Source organism: Marmota monax, unplaced genomic scaffold, assembly GCF_021218885.2.
Source record: "Marmota monax isolate L192 unplaced genomic scaffold, Marmota_monax_Labrador192_F-V1.1 WCK01_AAM20220418_F8-fsc00096, whole genome shotgun sequence".
NCBI lineage: Eukaryota > Metazoa > Chordata > Mammalia > Rodentia > Sciuridae > Marmota > Marmota monax.
Window position 1 is genome coordinate 277,625 of NW_026695236.1, and position 22,879 is coordinate 300,503.

Consider the following 22,879-nt stretch of genomic DNA (forward strand, 5'->3'; position numbering starts at 1 on the left):
ACCTTGGTTAATCTCCATTAAAAAATTGTAAAAACATTTTCTCATTAACAGCCACTGATTTTAGAACAATTGAACATTCAACAGTCAACTTTAAGTGTAATTTTTTGGAATTTTTTAATGAAATGATAGAGCAGAGATATCATCAGTTTATGCTTTTAGCAAGCATTTTGGAAAATTTGGAAATATTTTACTTCAGGTTGGCTTTAATTCTATCCTGTCCTCTAGAAAGTGATGCAGTTATTGATTTCTTTTTTTTAAAAAAAAATTTAATTCAAGAATATCTTTGATCCCTCTCTACAGTAGACATTTCTCCTGCCCTCTCATTCAAGTTCATGCTTCCCAAGACCAGGAATTCAGATTGGCACTGCTGGACTCATCTCAAGAGTATGTGAGAGAAAGGCCAAGATTATTCCTAGCTCAGGGAACTTTGTGGTGCAACTTAATTTATACTTCACATTATGATTATTAATATTTGTATTTTATATAGTCTAAGTTGCTCAGGCTGGTCTTGAACTCCAGATCCTCCTGCCTTAGTCTCCCAAGTGGTGGAATTACAGGTGTGCACAGCTGTGACACCTGTAATCTGACATTATTACAAAAAGAAAAGAACAATGGAAAAAATGTGAGAACATTTGTTTATTTACTTATTTTTAGAAATAGTGTTTTAAAAAGAATAAATCATATTGCCACTGTACCAAACTTGATCTTTAAATCTGGGTGCCTCCCCTCCAGGCATACTTCACACCAATATTCAGCTGTGGGAATGCAAGAGTTTTAGAAGGATTGAGAATTCGTACCAGATCTTTTAGTCCTCCAACATACACATATGTACATATGTAATTTATGATCTGGAAACTTTTCACAACTGTGCTTTCTAGAAATGATCTTGGATTTGAAATCACAGCTGCACTCAGGGGTACATAATCATCAAACACAAACACTTTATTTCCAATTCTAAATCAAATTTTCTAGCAGCATCCACTCCTCTGTGAAGTATGAAAATCTGTATTTATTAAGAAGATCTGAGTAGGAGTTTTGGCACATGCCTGTACCAAAAATTTGAGGCCAGCCTCTGCAAGTTACTAAGTATCAAAGAAATTTAGCTAAATTCTGTCTTAGAATTTTAAAATAAGAACACACACACACACACTCACATACACACAAGGCTGGGGATGTAGTTCAGTTTTAAAGCACCCCTGGGTTCAATCCCCAGTGCCAATAAAATAAAATAATTGAATTTTAAAATAATAAATGATTGAGCTGTGGATGTGTCTCAAGCGGTAACATGCTTGCCTGGAATGCATGGGGTGCTGGCTTCTATCCTCAGAACGACATAAAAATAAAGATGTTGTGTCCACCAAAAACTAAAAAATAAATACTAAAAAATTCTCTCTCTCTCAAAAAATAAAATAATAAAATAAAATAATAAATGGCTGGGATGTACTTCAGAGGGAAAATACCCCTGAGATGGAGAAAAAAAGAAGAAGGAAATAAAAAAGAACCTACTATGTATTTTCCCAAAATTTTATAAAGTTGTTGTAGGTGTGTTGAGAATAAAAGGATTTAATTTTATTATTCTGTTTTTCAGTATTTTTTTAAAAATCCTGATGAATTAGTTTCTGGTTCTTGTGTAATTGCAAAGTAAAATCTAAATATGTGTTTTCATTGTTTGTAAGAAAACAATGATGGTTCATTCAGAGTTTTCAAAACTTGGAAAACTGACTTTTAATTCTGCCTAGAGAAATAAAGACCACCTTTCCTGAGAAAATGTACCCAAGTTCCTTCCAAAATGGATCTGACAAGTGATATCAGAGACAGAAGAAAGGTTCAGGTTTGTTTCACTTTCCTTTGAAATCTTCACTGATCTTTTAGTCTTCCAACTAAAACCAACTGGGTACATACTTCACTGGTATCTACTGCCACCATCCAAATGAGGAAAAAGTTGGACTTGTCACCTGGCAATGTTCTCCTCAAACCCTGATGTTATCTATTTGTTTGTTTCTGGTAAATCTTAGACTCAGAGAACCTGAAATCAAGATTGTTTAGAAGTTGCGGGTGGGTGGATGGCAGAAGCCAACAATGGACAATAATTTGCATATTTTCACACAGAACTGGGTCCTAATTTAGGGCTGCTCCTTAATAAATTTCCTTCTGTAGCTCTAACCAAGAAAAGCAGACCAGCAGCACTGCTCTCCTGTAGCGAGCTCTCCTGGGTTCTCCAGCTTGAAGCTTACAGCGCGAGGGCTCGGCTAGGCTCGCTGAGCCATAATGGCATCACAGTAGCTGTTTGGATGTAGGACATCAAATCCTGGGTCCAGCAAAAGGGCGCGAGTTCTGCCTGCGCTCTGTGTGCACTTCGACTCCGGAACTCATCCTACACGCTGTCCTCCCTGCTCTGCTCCGTTCTGTGTTTGAAAATTTCGAGTCCTTTCATGCATAAAATGGAACATCTTTTCATGTGTTTGGAAATTTTTGACATCCTTTGCCCATTTTAATTAAGTTGTTGCTTTGAATGAACTCTTTATATATTGAAGGATCTCAGTCTCTAAATAGGTTGTATTGTCTTCTAGGTTGTGTATATATCAACAAGTCATTTCTATATACATGAAACAATGGGCATAGGAATGTTTTCAAAATTCCATATTCAATAGGGAAATGTATTCAAAATTATAAGACTTGCAGGGATCTCCATGGTCCTCAATATTCTGGCTGTGCCTAACTTTATATCCTTCATTTATTCCACTCTTCTGTCACCTCACTCCACACTCGATGGTTCAGTTCAGTCGTTTGAACTTACACTTTCTCCCACTTGATTATCCCTGCCCACCACACCCTAATCATGTTTTATCTCTAAAGTCAGATTTTTTTTTCTTATACTAATCTGGGTAAACTCTTCAGTATTTCCGACCACAGTGAACAGTATTTTTCTTCATAACACTCAACCTTATTGAATGTGATTATTCCTTACCCTATCTATTCAATGCTTTGCTCTATAAGTAAATATTTGCTCTTTCCTGAGAGCAGTTAGTTTCCATAGAGTAGTATGCTTTTTTTGTGGTCTGTCCTTGATGCCTAGAACATGTTGTTACTAAATAAGGAATAAAAGAATGCATTCCAATTTATCAGTCACTGAATAAAATACATACTGACCACAAAAAGACTTCAATTATAGTGAAAGCAGCTGACATTAAACTCTCAATTTCCATTAGACATCAACTTAATCATGTAATTTGAGGGAGTGATACACTTCTTTGAACTAATCCAGCATTTATACATGTATTTGTTTATTTACTTTTGGTTCTGACAATTCCCATTCCCAGGAGAACTAACCACTGATCCATGTTTCCAGAACTATTTCTATTTTGTTTTGAGACAGGGTCTCCAAAATTACTTAGGGCCTGGCTAAATTGCTAAAGTTGGCCTGGACTGTACATTCTTCCTGCCTCAACTTCCACAGTAGCTGAACTACAGGCAGAGGCTGTCATGCCTAAACATTAATATTTTAAGAGCCATATAGTGTGGGTATCATGGTGTGTGCCTGTAGTTCTAACTCAAATGAGCACAGGAATTAGAGACTACCTGAGCAACCATTGAGACACTATAAAAAATTTCTTTTAAAAGGTAAATGCAGCACAGTGTTACATAATCTATTTCAGAAACATTTAAATTTAATCTTATATTTTTATTTGACCAATAAAATTGTATAGACTCATGAAAACATGATACTTTGAAGTACAGACACATTGTGAAATCACCAAATCTATATCTAATTAATCTATGCATAACCTATTCATCACATAGCTATTTTGTAATAAGAATACTTAACATCCTCCAGGCATGGTGGTGCAGGCCTATAATCCCAGCTGCTCAAGAGGCTGAGGACAGAGGGTCACAAGTTCAAAGCCAGCCTCATTAAAACACTGAGGCTCTAAAGCATGCTCAGTAAGACCTTCCTTATTTTAATTTTTTTTTTTAAAATGGGGATTTGGATCAGCAGTTAAGTCCCACTGGGTTCTATCCCTGGTATGTATGTAAGTATAGATAGATAGATAGATAAAATACTTGACATCCACTGCCATACTATTTTCCAAACACACAATGTATTATTATTAAATATACTCATCATGTTGGACAATGGCTAAATTCTTCATATATACTAACCAACAAAAATCCTCAATTAAAGTGAAGGCAGCCCACATTAAATGATCAATTTCCAGTAGATATTAATTTAATCATGAAATTTGAGGGAGTGTACCACTTCTTTGATCTAATACCGCATTTATGTATGTATTTGCTTATTTTTTTTTTTTGGTTCTGACAATTGAATCCAGTTAATGTTATAACAAGCCAGAAATCAGTGATAGAAAACAGAAGGTTTTACTGCACAGCTGCCCTGACACCCAGTAGGCAATGTTTTTATTGTAGCTTAATTCAAAGACTATGTGCTTAGTGCTCAGTCATTCATAGGGGTTGACAAAATAAGAACCAGTGGGTCTAGGTTAAGCATTAATTGAGTATTTTGAAATCAGCTCCCTAAGCAACTGCTAGTCAAGTCTATTGATTCTCCACCAAGACAAACTGCCAATCCTGAGAAAAGTGCCCCACTCAGAGCCAGAGCACTGTACTTTCTTTGTTAAAGCATATTACAATTCTTTGCCCTTGGGTTATTTGATTCTCATTTTCCTCTCTGGAAAGAGTGTGAGTGAGCAGCCCAGACACACTGACAACAGAGGTTTACTGCCCCCACAGATGCTCAGTATGGGGAGATTCAGATTCATAACCATAAAAGGATGATCCCATTTCATAAATACCTCAGAGGACCATCTCCAGGGGTCTTTGTTGCCATAATAAAATAAGAATGTTTTCTAGTTCTTCGTTATAAACTGATTATACATTTTATATCAAATTTTGTATCTGTAAATAAATGATATTAAAGTCTTTTAGGATTTTTTTGCTGTCTTAATGACAGATAAAACTTTATATGGTGCTTACTGTGTCCCAGGTAATGCATTAATCCTGGCTCTTTTATATTCATAACATCTTTCTGAAGTGCTAAAGTTATGGAGAAATAAAATTTTTTAAAAATTAAGCTTAAAAAAAGAAAAAGAAAATTTAAAAAATTAAGCTTGGAGAGAATAAAGAGCTCAAGACTACCTAATAATGTAACTATGTCTTGGGATTAATTCAGAAAATCAAGTATAGAAGAACTTAATTAAGCTTCTCATTAATATTTTCCATCTCTAAAAACCTGAATCCAGAGTGTTATTTAAGACTGAGGACTAGAGATTGGCTTGGTGCTACACACCTTTAATTTCATCAACTCAATAGGCTGAGACAGAGGATTGCAAGTTTGAAGCCAGACTCAGCAATTTTGTGAGATTCTAAGCAATCTAGTAAGACCTGGTCTCAAAATAAATAACATTAACAGGATGGAGATATAACCCAGTGGCAAAACACCACTGGAACCAGTTTCCAATACCCTGAACAAACAAAAAAATAATCAAACAATTGAGAACAAGAAAAATACTTGAGTACAAGAAAAACACTGAAGAATAATTCTGAAGCTTTACTGGAAGTAGAATCATTCATTATTCCTCTAACATGTTGATTTCTATTATTTCATCATTCTTAGTACAATATGGCTGTTTATGTGTGTGTGTGTGTGTGTGTGTGTGTTTGTGTGTGTATCTTATCATTTTCTTATCTGAAATTAATTTTTAAAAATTCAATCCATCAGATTTAGGACAGATCTTTCTCTTTATGAAATTACCTATGACACTTGGGTTTTATAAAAACAGATCTTTGGCAGATGCCAAAGAAACACAAAGTGGATGACCTTGAAAGTTTACTCTATCACACTGCCAAGCTCCATCCCAGTTTATAACAAAAGAAAGTCCTGAACTTAACTCTGCCACAGATCTGCTTTTGGTAAACTAAACATTTCTTTAATTGAGTAGAAAAAATTTACCCCAAATTTAGTGTAGGTTTGAGAAGACTTATTTCCTTAATACTTTTGATGATACTCTACCACTTAACTACATTTCCATAGCTGAGGTCAAATGCGTGCACCACCATGCCATACAATGGTTTTCACTGTCAGTTCAGTGATAAGGAGTACCAAAGAGAGAGAGAGAGAGAGAGAGAGAGAGAGAGAGAGAGAGAGAGAGAGAAAACAAAAAAAAAGAAAGAAGTAACAGAATAGCAAGAAATCAAAATCAGATATTTCAAACTTTAAACACCAGTAGAAAAATAAATCAATGTTTTTTAATTGAGATGTTATTGTTGTAAAACAAAGTATCATTTAATAAAATAATTGTTTCAGTTAAAATGTCTCTTTGCAAAACCTAAGTCATGTGAACTTTCTTGTGTCTGACCCCAAATCTCATCAAAGTTGTTTACTCTCTTATATAAAGCCAATCACTGTGATCTCATAGTGTGATCCAGCACTTTTAGAAGAGGTAACCTATAGTGGGTGTGGTCTTAGGTGAGTCTCAGGTATTTAAGTAGGGCACTTCTCAGGAGAATGGTTTTTCCTCTGAGGTTCCTCTAAGGAGCAGCCCAAATTTTCAGCTGCTGAGCTTTGGAGACCTGAGTGTTACTGACAAATTTTCCTCACTTCCAGACATGAATTTTCTTAAAGCGGACTCTGGTGAGTTGGATACTTAGAAGAAAAGCTTTTCAGTTTACTTTCTTTCCTAAAAATTGTTTGAATTCACTTTTCAACTTAATTGGGTTTGTCCAAGTGGAAAAAACTACTTTGTTTTTCCTGATATATATATATATATATATATATATATATATATATATATATATATATATATACCTTTTTAAAAATATTTGTTTCTGTAAAGTGATCTGAATAATTTTTATTCTATTACCTTGTGTTTTTTTTTTAAAGAGAGAGTGAGAGAGGGAGAGAGAGAGAGAGAGAGAAAGAATTTTAATATTTATTTTTTAGTTATCGGCGGACACAACATCTTTGTATGTGGTGCTGAGGATCGAACCCGGGCCGCACGCATGCCAGGCAAGCGCGCTACCGCTTGAGCCACATCCCAGCCCTACCTTGTGTTTTATTAGATTTTCCAGATCTGAAATGAAATATTTTTGCAGTATTATCAAATTTAGAACCCATAAAATGCTTAAAATGTTCAACATATTTTTTATGCATGTAATAGTATTATGCACATCTATTTAGATTTTTTTTAGTGAGTACCAAATATTGCATTCAGAGGCACTCATCCATTGTGCCATGTCACCAGCCATATTTTGTATTTTTTTTAGAGACAGGGTACTATTGAGTTGCTTTGTTCCTTGCTTTTGCTGAGGCTTTGAACACTCCATCTTCTAGCCTCAGGCTCCAGAGCCACTGGGATTAAAGGCGTGTGCCACCATGGTTGGATTAGAATTTTAAGGTATAGATTTGATTGTAAAACCCTTGATGTGAAAGTACTATTTGCTGTCCCTTTAAAACCTTCAGTTTGCAATCTAGATTTGACAAGTACCCCAGTAGATGCAACAAACTTGTAGAGGTTTTCAAGTGGGAAATTTGATCACTAGATAAAAAACTAGAAATTAAGATGAATTGATCATGCTTCATCAAGGCATCTCTAAACTGAAGGGTAGTCTCTGGAGAGGAAAGCACCATGGTTACCATTGTAAATTAATTCTCTCTCTCTCACTGTCACAATTTTTTTTTTTTTTTTTTTGGTATTGGGGATTGAACTCAGGGCTAATCTACCACTGTGTCACAACTCATTTTGAAATGGCCTCACTGAGGTGCCCAGGCTGGCCTTGGACTTAGTGTCCTTTTGCCTCAGTCTCCCCAACAGCTGGAATAGTTGGGATGTGCCACTGCACTGGGCTTTCCTGTTGATTTTATTTTAAATAACAATGGATGAATTATTGCTGATTATTACTGTAGAATGTGCATCCATCTTCTGAAAATATGAAGACACTCTGATGATCAGAACTGATTCTGAGAAATATTATTTTCTTTAATGAGAAGTAATAGAAATTTTCTTTTTAATTTCCTATTCAGTCCTTGGGCTAAAACTCAGGACATTACAAATGCTGGGCAAGTGCTCTCCCACTGATTACATCCCCAGAATTTATATTCTAATTTTCAATTTAAAACTTAATTCATTTCTTATTGATAATAAGGATTGAAGACAGGATTTCTCTACAACTGACTTACATTTGCAACCCTTTATTTTTTTATTCTGAGACAGTATGTCAATAAATTGCTGAGGTTGGCCTCACACTTTTAATCCTCCTGCCTCAGCCTCCAAAATAGCTGGATAAGAGGTGCATTGATACATCCCACTTTCATTTTCTTTTTTGAAATATATTGTTTAATTATGGTTTGAAGCATAAATTTACCTGTTTGTAGTTTCAGGAGTTGTAAGTTGAAGCCAACAGTGATTAAGTCAAGCAATCTTCAAATGAATTAATCTTAATTTTAATTGTCTTTAGAAAAGTACATCTATGGGTTGAGAGGTGGAAAGCATAGACATATGTCATAAAGACTGTCTTTACATTTACCATAGTCATTGAATCAGAGAGGGAGAGAGAGAGAGAGAAAGAGAGAGATTGATTTTATATGGGTATCCAGAGCAAACACCTAATGTAAGTCTGAAATCATCCTAAACTTTCTTTGTCCCAGTATTAAACTTGCCCAAATTAATGAGAAAGTTTTTTTTTTGTTGTTGTTTTTTTTAAATCTAGATCATGATCATCTCATTTTGTCATTTGTGTCATAGAAGAAACTCAACCTGTCTTTATTTTTTATATCTAGATTTGTATTGCAGGAAGTTAATAGAAAGATTATGCATGACTCAACTGAAAAAGCAGTGACCAAAGTCCTTTTATAATTGTAATTTTCTCAAGATAGAAGGATAACACTCTCTTGTCTCCCTCTTTCCTCTTGCTCCACCCTCTATATTTTTGGTTTCAGAAACATGGATTCTCATGCCTTGCAAGACTTCCAGAGTGCACTCACATGCTCCATTTGTGTGAATTACTTCTTAGAACCCATCACCATAGACTGTGGACACACCTTTTGCCGACCCTGCCTCTACTTCTGCTGGGAGGAAGCCCAAACACCCAGGTGCTGCCCTGAGTGCAGAAAAATAGCAGAGAAGACAGACTACAGGACCAACACTGCCCTGAAGAAGCTGGCCTCTCTCGCCAGACAGGCCAGACCTCGCTCTGTCAGCAGCTCTGGGGAGCAGCTCTGCAGGAGAAACGGGGAGACAAAGCGGCTCTTCTGTGAGTTGGACAAGAGTCTGCTCTCTGCACCCTGCTCTGAATCACCGGAATACCCAGTTCATAGCTACAGCCCACTTGCCTGCGTGGCAGAGGAGAACAGGGTGAGTGATGTAATCTAGAACCTGTAGGGTCCAGATCAAAGAGAAGGATGAAGACTCTTCATAATGAGGCAGATAAGCATGCAGATGGTAGAGGTGGTGATGTTTCCATGAAAATGTGCTGTATAAATGCTGATCAATTTGACACTAAAATCATAAATAGGTTGAATGCTCATGAAGGGAATTTTCTCTAGAAATATTATCCAAAAAACAGGGCATGGTGTCTATGCCAATAATTCTAGCTCTTCAGCAAATGTAGGCAGGAGGATGCTAAGTTTGCGGCCAACTTGGGCAGCTTAGCAAGACACTCTCCTTCTTTTCTTTTTTTAAAGGGCTGGGATATAGTGCAGAGGTAAATTATTGAGTACTATGTGAGAAATTTTTTTTCAGTATCCAGTACTGAAAAACAAATTAAAAAGTAAATATATTGTTCAAATGTGTGAAATTGTGCAGCAGTACAGCAGATGGCTAGCACTAGGAACATGAACTTCTGTTACTGAAGCCCAAACCCTTTTATAGTGAGACTATATAAAAACTGCTTTCTTGGTAAATAGACTGTATTATTTATGGACTCCTTTAAAAATCTTATTTTTTCTTCTACTTTACCCAATAGTAAAATTAATTTGGACTATTTTGCAAAAATTGACTCTTTAAAACTCAAGATTACTGTTCTACCAAACACTGCTTTATTCTAGCACACAAAAGATGAAACCTACAAGACTGTCTTCCCTATCACTAAAAGCCTATGGTAATTTTGCAGGAGAAAATTGTAAAGAAAATGGATCCTTTATGGCAAAAGACTAAGGAGATGCAAGATAATCTAAATAAAGAAATTAGAAAATCTGAGTCCTTTGTGGTAAGTTTGAAAAGGTTTTATTTTTATGCAGATTAAAATGATGCTATCAGCTAAATTGGAGCTAACATTGAAGGATAGTGTGTTCCTCTCAGACAAGGCAGTGACATGTAGTAATATTAAAAATGTAGTGACCAACACAAGCTAGTGTGAAGAATACTAGTATATAGGGTGAATGAGGTATGACGCTTTTTTCTTGTACAACTTTGGAGATTTGGATAAATCTTCCCAGACACTGAGAATAAGACAGTCTTAGTGCTAGAGTCGGAAAACAAATAGATTTTCAGCTATTGGCAACGTGGAGTATTTTTCTAAATTCACAAAACAGTGTGTATAAAAATATTTTAAAATATGTAGAAGAATCAGACAAAGGAACAAAAATAAAAGAGAAGATTGAGGTAAAGAAGAAATAATTCATTAAGAACACTGAAGTGGCATCATAGGGAGATAGCCTGGGATCCTGCAGAGGTCTTAATTTAATCAGGAGAGAGTCAGGAAGCAGAAAGTCCAGTAAACAGTACTAGTAAATATTTAAGACACTTTGCAGGCATCAGGTGGAAAGAATATGAAGTACTTGCTTGATGCTAAGACAATAATATTTGAAGTTTTACATTTTCTTTTGAGTGTAATCTTTTTTAATGAATATATCTGCAGGACTATGTAGTTTTAAGGAGGAACATGATCAAAGTTCAATATCAAATGATGCATCCATTTCTCCTTGAAGAGGAGAGATTTCAACTGGAGACACTAGAAAGAGAAGCACAGGAAATTTTACAGCAGCTCAGAGACAGTGGAATCAGAATAGATCAACACAGAGAAAAGCTGAAGGAAATGTACAGAGAGCTTACTGAGTTGTACCACAAATCTGACATGGAGTTGCTCCAGGTGACCAAGGAGGGTTCTTCCTGAGAGAGAGGAATTTTTGTCTGGGCAATATTGTCTGCAGACCCCACTGTGCTGAGCTGAGTGACAGGAGATCCTTTACACCCATCATTGTCCAATCACTGTCTCTGTAAATTCTGTTAATCTTGAGAGACTGTAAGTCATTTAGAAGGTAAACCAGACAAAATTCTTGTATCATTAAGACTATGATACCCACAGCGAATTATTCAAAACTCAGTGATCATAGGAAAGTTAATTTTGTTGAGGAAATATTCAGTTTATGTTTCCCAACTCCATTATCACACTCTGTTCTCCTGCCCAAAAGCAGCTGAGGCTTTGCCCCTCTCTTAGACAAGATGTACAGAGTTTGTTAATCAATTACAATGCACTATTTTTCAAATAGGTCACTGTGTAGTTTTAATTTTCAGAGATGGTCAAATCTGTTTTGGGAACTAAGAAAGGAGTCGAGTGACACTGGAAACTATGTCCTGTTGCATTACTGCACAGATCCTTTGTAAGCTCCATCCTTCTCAGTGCACATCAAGGCTGTCTTTCACATTTAATTTTGGCTTTGGTATTAACATAGTCTAACGTGATTATTCAGAGAAAAAAAAATGTTACACACACACATAAACACTCATACACACACACACACAGAGAAAGAGAGAGAGAGAGAGAGAGAGAGAGAGAGAGAGAGAGAGAGAGAGAGAACAAAGTACCAGAGAGAATGCAGAAAAACAGTGTTCACTTTATTAATATTATCTCTTTCTTTTTTCCTTTTAGGACTTAGGGGACATATTTGAAAGGTGAGTTTTATGTATTAATCTCTGGTTTATGAGAAACTTGTTCTTATCTTGAAGAAGAGAAATTTTTGTTTTCAGTTATTAACATCTTTGTCCGTAGATATTTAATATTTTGTTTGAAAAGAAGCTCTGAGGTAATATGTTCCTTGGTCTCAAAAATGTCCTTTTGTGGCTGAATTCAACTATACCTAAGAATGATTTGGTGTTCTGGGCTTTGTTGCACCCATTTCTTCTATGGACTCCAGCCCAGTCCCAATAAACCTGACTAAGGAGATTTTTGTAAGGTATCACACAAAAGATTCCAATTCTAGTGAGGTAGAATATAAACAAGATAGGAACGAATAATACTCCCTAGCGTGGGAAAAGGAGGAGAGCTTCATTACCATGAGTAACAATGACCAGATCCTGTTTCATCATGGCAAAGCCCCTTTTCAGAGGGGAAGGGCTGCCTGAGAACCCTCAGGATCAGTGCTACCAGGCTGTACTAGATTCCCTCCATGGGCAGAGATGATCAAATTTGCTGGCTCTAGGAACTTTCCTATTTATAAACCAATGACTGTATGATTGGTGACCTCTGTGTACCAAAGTTCCAAAGGTTGAACAATCTGCTTTCTGTAAGATATCCAGGATCTTTGCATTTCCCAAGGTTGATTCAGAAATACAGGGAGGGGATGACAATCAATTTTTTTAAGTTTGATAATGTTTGAGAAAAATAAAGACTGGATATTAGTACATCTGATTTAGAAAAAAAAGTATTATATAATCCCAAGAGTGTTGAATAAAATGTATACCTAATTCACCAACATGGGCAATTTCTACAATATCTTGGATTAAAAGTGGTAATTTTGTAATGATTTTGTGTATGATCTTTGGTTTGAAAGTGTAACTGATGTCCTTCTTTACAGAATCGAGTTGCTGGAGATGCAGAAGCTCTAGCCAGTGAACCCAGAGCTCTCTTCATTACACATCACTGGAATCTTGGATATGCTGAACAAGTTCCGAGGTAGGAGTGGGCCCTCTGGCAGTCAGGTTCAATTATTTTAGTAGGTTCCTCAAAAAAGATGCTTTCCATTTTTAATTTTTTGAAATGAAAACATTTATATCTTCTTTTCCTGTCTAGTCATAATACAGTGATCAAGACCACATTGGTTAACTCATAGTTCAGATACATATTTTATTTCTGATACAGACAGTACAAGAGAAGGAATATTATTGGTGTTTTGTGGCTATTAAGCAATGCAATGCTTACTTCTCAGAGCAGCCATCAATATTTTGTGTTATTTCAATTTATTCTAATTTTGAAGATTTAAATATGATATTTGTGGTTTTCAATCTATTCTATATTCCAAGTGTGTTTATGATGTGCAATGAGCAAATAATAATTACTATTTATAAAATATAAGTTTTTAATGAACCAAAAAATGACTAAATTTCTCATAAATGGAACAATTTTAATACCATCAGATGGGTTTCAAAACAACTGAAAGGTAAGTGATCTTTGAACATGACCCAGACATGTTCGTGCCCCACTAGAGAAGAGATCTAGATATCAGAAGGCTGAAATCCAACTTTAATTGAATGTATGGTCTCAGTAGATAATGGAAGTGAGAGATGATTTTCAGTAAAGGGTACAGATGGTTGCTTTCCCTCAAATTATTTGATGTGTGATGATGAAGCAGGCACAATCATAGCAAAGTGATGTCTACTTATTAATGGTATTAAAAACAACTCAAGGATTTAGGAAGATGGCGGCGAGGGGAGTGCATTGCCCCCGTGTGCTGCTTCACTGTGTGGGAGTATGACAAGTCAGGACAGCTAAAGGATATCTTGTTAGGAATTTCCAGCAATAGTGGGGTGCTCTGGAACCTGGAAGAAGGATTTCTATCGCACGAGGATCGGCTACGGGGACTCAAACGCGAGAGGTTTGTCACACGGAGGGTAACACTGCTTATTCAGCAAATTGCCCCGCGGCTAGAGTCTGCAGTGCGCGCTGGGAAACGAGGAGATAGCGACGCAGGGATACAGCGCTGCAGTTTCTGCCAGCCGTGCAAGCACCGTACTCAGGGCTGAATTCTGGGTTCGAGACGGGGGAAGGAAGCGGTCCATCTCGGTTCTCCACACCGGTCAGACCACAGAGGAGGCCAGCAGCCACCATGTTGGAAAGCTGACGTCACCATCCCTGTTTTCGACTGACCGCAGCTCATTCAGCCATAGAACAGGTAATTTCAGGCTGCCATTCGCCTGCGGCTTGCAGACAGATTGCTAGGGTTCAGTGCCTGGGTGCTTCTTAAAACCTGATCTTATCGGAGTGAACACCAAGCGCGGGGCGGCCGAGTTCCGGCTCCCGGAACCGTCCCGGAACCGCCCTGGCCCAGGGCTGCGGAGCCTGCGGAGGCTGCTTCTTGGACCCTGCTCCTATCAGAGCATACACCAAGCACTAAGCGGCTGAATTCCGGCTCCCGGAACTGAGCCCGCGGGGACTGCTTCCTGGAGCCTACTCTTATAGGAGCTTACACAGAGCATGGAGCGGCCGAGTTCCGGCTCCCGGAACGTCCCTGGCCCGGGGCTAGGAGCCCGGGGAAACTGCTTCTCGGTCCGGGTCCTGCTGAGGGCCGGTCAGGACTCACCCGTTGCTTTGGTTGCCAGGCAAGGGGAACAAAATGCTGCCATTCGCATAGGATACCAACATGGCAGAGATCTGATGTCATCAGAAAGCGGCGGAGGAGAGAACTTCATCAATACCAGCGGCGACAGAAACAGTTGGCCTCCTGGTAGGGGGGGTGAGGCACAGACACCCGAGTCTCCTCAATTTGTCGTTGAGCCAGAGGGGAGGAGCCGGGCCGCCGCCAGCGCCCGGAGCAGGCCCAGCGGCTCGCCAGCGTGGTGACCGCATGACCCAAATTGGAGAGGGGGCGGAGCGGAGCCGCCACCCACACCCGCAAGGTGGGCAGACCCGCGACCCAGTGGTACATGGGCGTGGTAGGAGGGGCAGGGCAGAGCCGCCGTTCGTGCTTGCAAGGTAAACAGACCTGTGACAGCCTGGCGGGTCAGGCCCAGTGGCCTGCCAGTGTGGTACACACATCACCCCAATTGGAGTAGGGGCAGAGCAGATCCTTCTCCCATGCCCGGATCAGGCCCTGCCGGTGTGGTGGTCACGTGACCCCAATTGGAGTGGGGGCAGAGCGGAACCGCCACCTGTGCCCGCAGGGTGAGCAGACCTGTGACCAACCTGCAGATCAGGCCCAGGGGTCCGCAGGCGTGGTAGGAGGGGCAGGGCAGATCCGCCGCCCGCGCCTCCAAGGTAGGCAGACCTGCAACAGACCGGTGGATCAGGCCCAGGAGCCTGCCGGCGTGGTACACACACCACCCTAATTGGAGTAGGGGCAAAGCAGAGTCGCCACCCGTGCCAGGAACAGGCCCAGTGTCCTGCAGGCGGGGTAGTCACGACACCCCAATTGGAGTAGGGGCAGAGCAGAGCCTCCACCCGTGCCCGAAAGGTGGGCAGATCTGCGACCGACCAGCGGGACAGGCCCAGTGGCCTGCCGGTATGACAGACACGTCACCCCATTTGGAGTAGGGGCAGAGTAGAGCCGCCGCCCGCGCCTGCAGGGTAGGCAAACCTGCAACCGACCGGCGGATCAGGCCCGATGCCCTGCCGGCGTGGTACACTCGTCACCCCAATTGTAATAGGGGCAGAACAGAGCCACCGCCAGCGCCCAGAAGAGGCCCAGTGACCTGCCGGCGTGGTAGCAACGACACCCCAATTGGAATAAGGAGAGAGCAGAGCCGCCGCCCGCACCTGCAGGAAAGATACGCAAGCAGTATGAAAAGACAAGGAAAGAAAGGACCACAAGCAATGCAGGTCAACGCAACATTAGAAGAGGTAACAGCTGCAGCAGATGGAACGTCAGATAAAGAATTGAGGATATACATGCTTCAGATGATCTGGAGTATCAAGGAAGACATTAAACAGCAAAATCAGACAATGAAAGATCACTTCGACAATGAATTACACAAACAAATCCAGGAAGCAAAGGATCAACTATACAGGGAGATAGAGGTTATAAAAAACAAACAAACAGAAATCCTAGAAATGCAGGAAGCAATAAACCAAATTAAAAACTCAATGGAGAATACTACCAGCAGAGTAGAACACTTAGAAGATAGAATATCAGACAATGAAGACAAAGTATTTCAACTGGAAAAGAACATAGACAGCTCAGCAAGACTGTTAAGAAACCATGAGCAGAACATCCAAGAAATATGGGATAACATTAAGAGACCAAACTTAAGAGTCATTGGGATACAGGAAGGTACAGAGCTCCAAACCAAAGGAATGAGCAGTCTATTCAATGAAATAATATGAGAAAACTTCCCAGACTCGAAGAATGAGACAGAATCCCAAATCCTAGAAGCCTACAGGACGCCGAATGTGCAAAATCATAAGAGATCCACACCTAGACACATTATAATGAAGATGCCCAACATACAGAATAAGGAGAGAATTTTAAAAGCTACAAGAGAAAGGAAACAGATTACATTTAGGGGTAAGCCAATCAGGATAACAGCTGATCTTTCAACACAGACTCTGAAAGCTAGAAGATCATGGAATAACATATTTCAAACACTGAAAGAAAATGGGTTCCAACCAAGAATTGTGTATCCAGCGAAATTAAGCTTCAGGATGGAAGATGAAATTAAAACCTTCCACGATAAACAAAAGTTAAAAGAATTTGCAGCTAGAAAACCATCTCTTCAAAACATCCTTGGCAAAACATTACAGGAAGAGGAAATGGAAAATAACAATGAAAACCAACAGTGGGAGGTAGGACACTAAAGGGGGGGGGGGAATAATCAAAGAGGAAAACAAACCATGTTTAGTAACAGAAATAAACAAATATGGCTGGAAGAACAACCCATATCTCAATAATAACCCTAAATGTTAATGGCTTAAACTCACCAATTGAGAGACACAGGCTAGTAGAATGGATCACAAAACAAGACCCAACAATATGCTGCCTACAGGAGACGCATTTGATAGGAAAAGACATACATAGGCTGAAGGTGAAAGGTTGGGAAAAATCATATCACTCATATGGACTTGGGAAATAAGCAGGAGTGTCCATACTCATATCAAATAAAATAGATTTCAAGCCAAAGTTAATCAAAAGGGATAAAGAGGGACACTACATACTGCTTAAGGGAACCATACACCAACAAGACATAACAATCATAAATATTTATGCCCCAAACAATGGTGCAGCTATGTTCATCAAACAAACTCTTCTCAAGTTCAAGAGTCTAATAGACCACCATACCATAATCATGGGAGACTTCAACACACCTCTCTCACCAATGGACAGATCTTCCAAACAAAAGTTGAATAAGGAAACTATAGAACTCAATAACACAATTAATAACCTAGACCTAATTGACATATATAGAGTATACCACCCAACATCAAGCAGTTACACTTTTTTCTCAGCAGCACATGGATCCTTCTCAAAAATAGATCATATATTATGTCACAGGGCAACTCTTAGACAATATAAAGGAGTATAGATAATTCCATGCATCCTATCTGATCATAATGGAATGAAACTGAAAATCAACGATAAAAGAAGGAAGGAAAAAGCATACATCACTTGGAGAATGAACAATAGGTTACTGAATGATCAATGGGTTTAGAGGACATCAAGGAGGAAATTAAAAAATTCTTAGAGATAAATGAAAACACAGACACAACATATCGGAATCTATGGGACACATTGAAAGCAGTTCTAAGAGGAAAATTCATTGCTTGGAGTTCATTCCTTAAAAAAAGAAAAAACCAACAAATAAATGATCTCATACTTCATCTCAAAATCCTTGAAAAAGAAGAGCAAAACAATAGCAAAAGAAGTAGAAGGCAAGAAATAATGAAAATCAGAGCTGAAATTAATGAAATCGAAACAAAAGAAACAATTGAAAAAATTGACAAAACTAAAAGTTGGTTCTTTGAAAAAATAAACAAAATCGACAGACCCTTAGCGATGCTAGCGAAGAGAAGAAGAGAGAGAACTCAAATTACTAGCATACGGGATGAAAAAGGCAATATCACAACAGACACTTCAGAAATACAGAAGATAATCAAAAACTATTTTGAATCCTTATACTCCAATAAATTAGAAGATAGTGAAGGCATGGATAAATTTCTTAAGTCATATGATCTGCCCAGATTGAGTCAGGAGGATATATAAAACCTAAACAGACCAATATCAATTGAGGAAATAGAAGAAACCATAAAAAGACTACCAACTAAGAAAAGCCCAGGACCGGATGGGTATACAGCAGAATTTTACAAAACCTTTAAAGAAGAACTAATACCAATACTTTTCAAGCTACTTCAGGAAATAGAAAAGGAGGGAGAACTTCCAAATTCATTCTATGAGGCCAACATCACCCTGATACCTAAACCAGACAAAGACACTTCAAAGAAAGAAAACTACAGACCAATATCTCTAATGAACCTAGATGCAAAAATCCTCAATAAAATTCTGGCGAATCGGATACAAAAACATATCAAAAAAATTGTACACCATGATCAAGTAGGATTCATCCCTGGGATGCAAGGCTGGTTCAATATACAGAAATCAATAAATGTTATTCACCACATCAATAGACTTAAAAATAAGAACCATATGATCATCTCGATAGATGCGGAAAAAGCATTTGACAAAGTACAGCATCCCTTTATGTTCAAAACTCTAGAAAAATTAGGGATAACAGGAACATACCTCAATATTGTAAAAGCAATCTATACTAAGCCTCAGGCTAGCATCATTCTGAATGGAGAAAAACTGAAGGCATTCCCTCTAAAATCTGGAACAAGACAGGGATGCCCTCTCTCACCACTTCTGTTCAACATAGTTCTCGAAACACTGGCCAGAGCAATTAGACAGACGAAAGAAATTAAAGGCATCAAAATAGCAAAAGAAGAACTTAAATTATCACTATTTGCAGATGATATGATTCTATACCTAGCAGACCCAAAAGGCTCTACAAAGAAACTATTAGAACTAATAAATGAATTCAGCAAAGTGGCAGGATATAAAATCAACACACATAAATCAAAGGCATTCCTGTATATCAGCGACAAATCCTCTGAAATGGAAATGAGGACAACCACTCCATTCAAAATATCTTCAAAAAAAATAAAATACTTGGGAATCAACCTAACAAAAGAGGTGAAAGGCTTATACAATGACAACTACAGAACCCTAAAGAGAGACATAGAAGAAGATCTTAGAAGATGGAAAAATATACCCTGTTCATGGATAGGCAGAACTAACATCATCAAAATGGCGATATTACCAAAAGTTCTCTATAGGTTTAATGCAATGCCAATCAAAATCCCAACGGCATTTCTTGTAGAAATAGAGAAAGCAATCATGAAATTCATATGGAAAAATAAAAGACCCAGAATAGCAAAAACAATGCTAAGCAGGAAGTGTGAATCAGGCGGTATAGCAATACCAGACTTCAAACTATACTACAGAGCAATAGTAACAAAAACAGCATGGTACTGGTACCAAAACAGGCGGGTGGACCAATGGTACAGAATAGAGGACACAGAAACCAATCCACAAAACTACAACTATCTTATATTTGATAAAGGGGCTAAAAGCATGCAATGGAGGAAGGATAGCATCTTCAACAAATGGTGCTGGGAAAACTGGAAATCCATGTGCAACAAAATGAAACTGAATCCCTTTCTCTCGCCATGCACAAAAGTGAATTCAAAATGGATCAAGGAGCTTGATATCAAATCAGAGACGCGCCGTCTGATAGAAGAAAAAGTTGGCTATGATCTACAGTCGGTGGGGTCGGGCTCCAAATTCCTCAATAGGACACCCATAGCACAAAAGTTAATAACTAGAATCAACAAATGGGACTTACTCAAACTAAAAAGTTTTTTCTCAGCAAAAAAAACAATAAGAGAGGTAAATAGGGAGCCTACATCCTGGGAACAAATCTTTACTCCTCACACTTCAGATAGAGCCCTAATATCCAGAGTATACAAAGAACTCAAAAAATTAGACAATAAGAGAACAAACAACCCAATCAACAAATGGGCCAAGGACCTGAACAGACACTTCTCAGAGGAGGACATACAATCAATCAACAAGTACATGAAAAAATGCTCAACATCTCTAGCTGTCAGAGAAATGCAAATCAAAACCACCCTAAGATACCATCTCACTCCAGTAAGATTTGCAGCCATTATGAAGTCAAACAACAACAAGTGCTGGCGAGGATGTGGGGAAAAGGGTACACTTGTACATTGCTGGTGGGACTGCAGATTGGTGCAGCCAATTTGGAAAGCAGTATGGAGATTTCTTGGAAAGCTGGGAATGGAGCCACCATTTGACCCAGCTATTCCCCTTCTTGGTCTATTCCCTAAAGACCTAAAAAGAGCATGCTACAAGGACACTGCTACATTGATGTTCATAGCAGCACAGTTCACAATAGCAAGACTGTGGAACCAACCTAGATGCCCTTCAATAGACGAATGGATAAAAAAAAAAATGTGGCATTTATACACAATGGAGTATTACTCTGCATTAAAAAATGACAAAATCATAGAATTTACAGGGAAATGGATGGCATTAGAGCAGATTATGCTAAGTGAAGCTAGCCAATCCCTAAAAAACAAATGCCAAATGTCTTCTTTGATATAAGGAGAGTAACTAAGATCAGAGTAGGGAGGAAGAGCATGAGAAGAAGATTAACATTTAACAGGGATGAGAGGTGGGAGGGAAAGGGAGAGAGAAGGGAAATTGCATGGTAATGGAAGGAGACCCTCAGGGTTATACAGTGGAGGGGGTGGAGAAAGAGGAAGGGAGGGGAGGGGAGAGGTGGGGAGGGGAGAGGCGGGAGGATGGGAAAGGCAGCGGAGCACAACAGACACTAGTATGGCAATATGTAAATCAATGGATGTGTAACTGATGTGATTCTGCAATCTGTGTATGGGGTGAAGGTGGGAGTTCATAACCCACTTGAATCGAAGTGTGGAATATGATATGTCAAGAAATTTGTAATGTTTTGAACAACCCACAATAAAAAATTTAAAAAAAAAAAAAACAACTCAAGAAGAGATTTCTACTAAAGAAAAAAGGACTTTTGGGTTTTTTTCTGAAACAAACCATCCAAAAGTAGATATTAAATCACCCTTCATACAGTACAGAATACTTTCAGTTTTCTTTTGATTGCCAAGATAATTTAAAGATTTCTGGGTGCTAATGAGGGCATAGGAACCATTCTTCATACATGATTGAGTTTGAAATCTCTCTACTCTCTAGAGTTTCTTTAAGGAGGAGTCAATAAAGAGATAGAGTAGGTAGATAATCTTTGCCCAAGGCATGCAGACACCATTTACTGATCCGATATTTTTTTTTTTTTCAGTACACAATGAACTTATTCAAGGATGGGCCAATCGCTATATGAGTCTTCCTGATGAAGTTAGAAATAGGATATTTGGAGGTGATGGTGCAACTGAAAATCCCCAGACACTGGAGAGTTATGTTATATGGGGTGTTGAGGCCTTTAACTCTGGTAAACACTATTGGGAGGTGGATGTGGGGAACACCTCCAACTGGATTATAGGTGTGTGTAAAGATTTTACAAGTGACAGTTTTGAAGGTAAGAAAGGTTTTGTCTTATTTTCCTCGAAGAAGAACAATCACTGTATTCTCTCCACCAACTCTCCTTCTTTAATTCATTATTTGCAAAGGCCTGCAGGTCGAGTTGGAGTATTTCTTGATTATGAAAATGAAACTCTGAGCTTCTATGATGTTTGCCGAGGTTCCCTCATTTACAGTTTCTTTTCTTCCTCCTTCACATCCCCTCTAACTCCTTTTCTTGTCTTTGGTTCTCCATAAAATTGAGGTTTTCCCAGGCATGGTTTCACATACCCTTAATCCTTGCTACACAGGAAGCTGTGACAGGAGGACCACAAGTTTTGAGGACAGAATGGATATTTAAAAGAGAGATAAAAATGGGGGTCAAGGGACAGTTGAAGGCCAGTAGTAGAGCACTTTCCTAACTTGTGTGAGTCTCTGTGTTCATCCACAGTAATGAGAAAAGAAAAAAAGATAAATAAATTTGTAAAAATGAAAGAAAATAACCGAGAAAATTCAAAAAACTATGATAATTTTTTGGTGAATGCCCATGTCTGAAGAAACTGTGTTCTTGGGAGTTTCTCATGTTATGTTACATGCCTACACATGATGTCTGGGGGTCTGTTTTAAGTTAAGGAAGTGTAATCATTTTATGGCCATAAATTGTGATAACCGCGTTGAATTTATAAATTTGCTCATTAAATTTTATTTTAATAAAGTGTTGTGAAACCACCATTAAATGATTTGAGGTTATTTTTCATTCCCTTCAAAAAAATTCAATACCTATTAACATTAACTTCCCATTCATTCCCACTTCGCAGTACCTGGAATTCTGTTTAGGTTTTTATGGATTTGTGTATTTCAGAAAGTTCATGAAAATGGATATGTGTTGTTTTTGTATCTTTTCTCACTTAGTATAAAACTTTCAAGGCTCATCAACAATGAAAATTATGAGTTTAATGTACATTTTTTTAATCAAACCTGTGGCAGAATGATGAAATGATTTATATCTTAGCTTACTAATGAACAGAAAGTAGCTAAAGTGATTAGATTTCTCTCAAATCTGACCTAGCTGGGTAGATCCAGGTATCTGACAGATAATTTCTGCAAGTCCTAGTCATCATATCTCAGTTCAAAGGTTTTTCAAGAAAGCCATTCTGTCTCCATATACCAGGATAGTTTCTCTTATTCCACACTCCAAGTATACTATACTATCTTCTAACATGCAACAAATGCTCCTCAAATTGATATTTACTTATTGCCCCTAGACTCTAAATTCCAAGATCAGAAGGGTAGTACTACCATATTCTTATTATC

At 38.4% G+C, this 22,879-nt stretch overlaps 1 protein-coding gene across 1 annotated transcript; it reads left to right on the forward strand.

Annotated features, from left to right (window-relative positions):
• Window positions 1-8,957: 8,957 nt before the first annotated feature.
• On the forward strand, window positions 8,958-21,823 carry LOC124089358 (tripartite motif-containing protein 64C-like). The gene is given in 6 exon segments (XM_046439367.1): window positions 8,958-9,377; window positions 10,126-10,221; window positions 10,873-11,103; window positions 11,884-11,906; window positions 12,809-12,906; window positions 21,348-21,823. Coding segments are annotated over 6 exon segments (1,344 nt in total).
• Window positions 21,824-22,879: the final 1,056 nt, after the last annotated feature.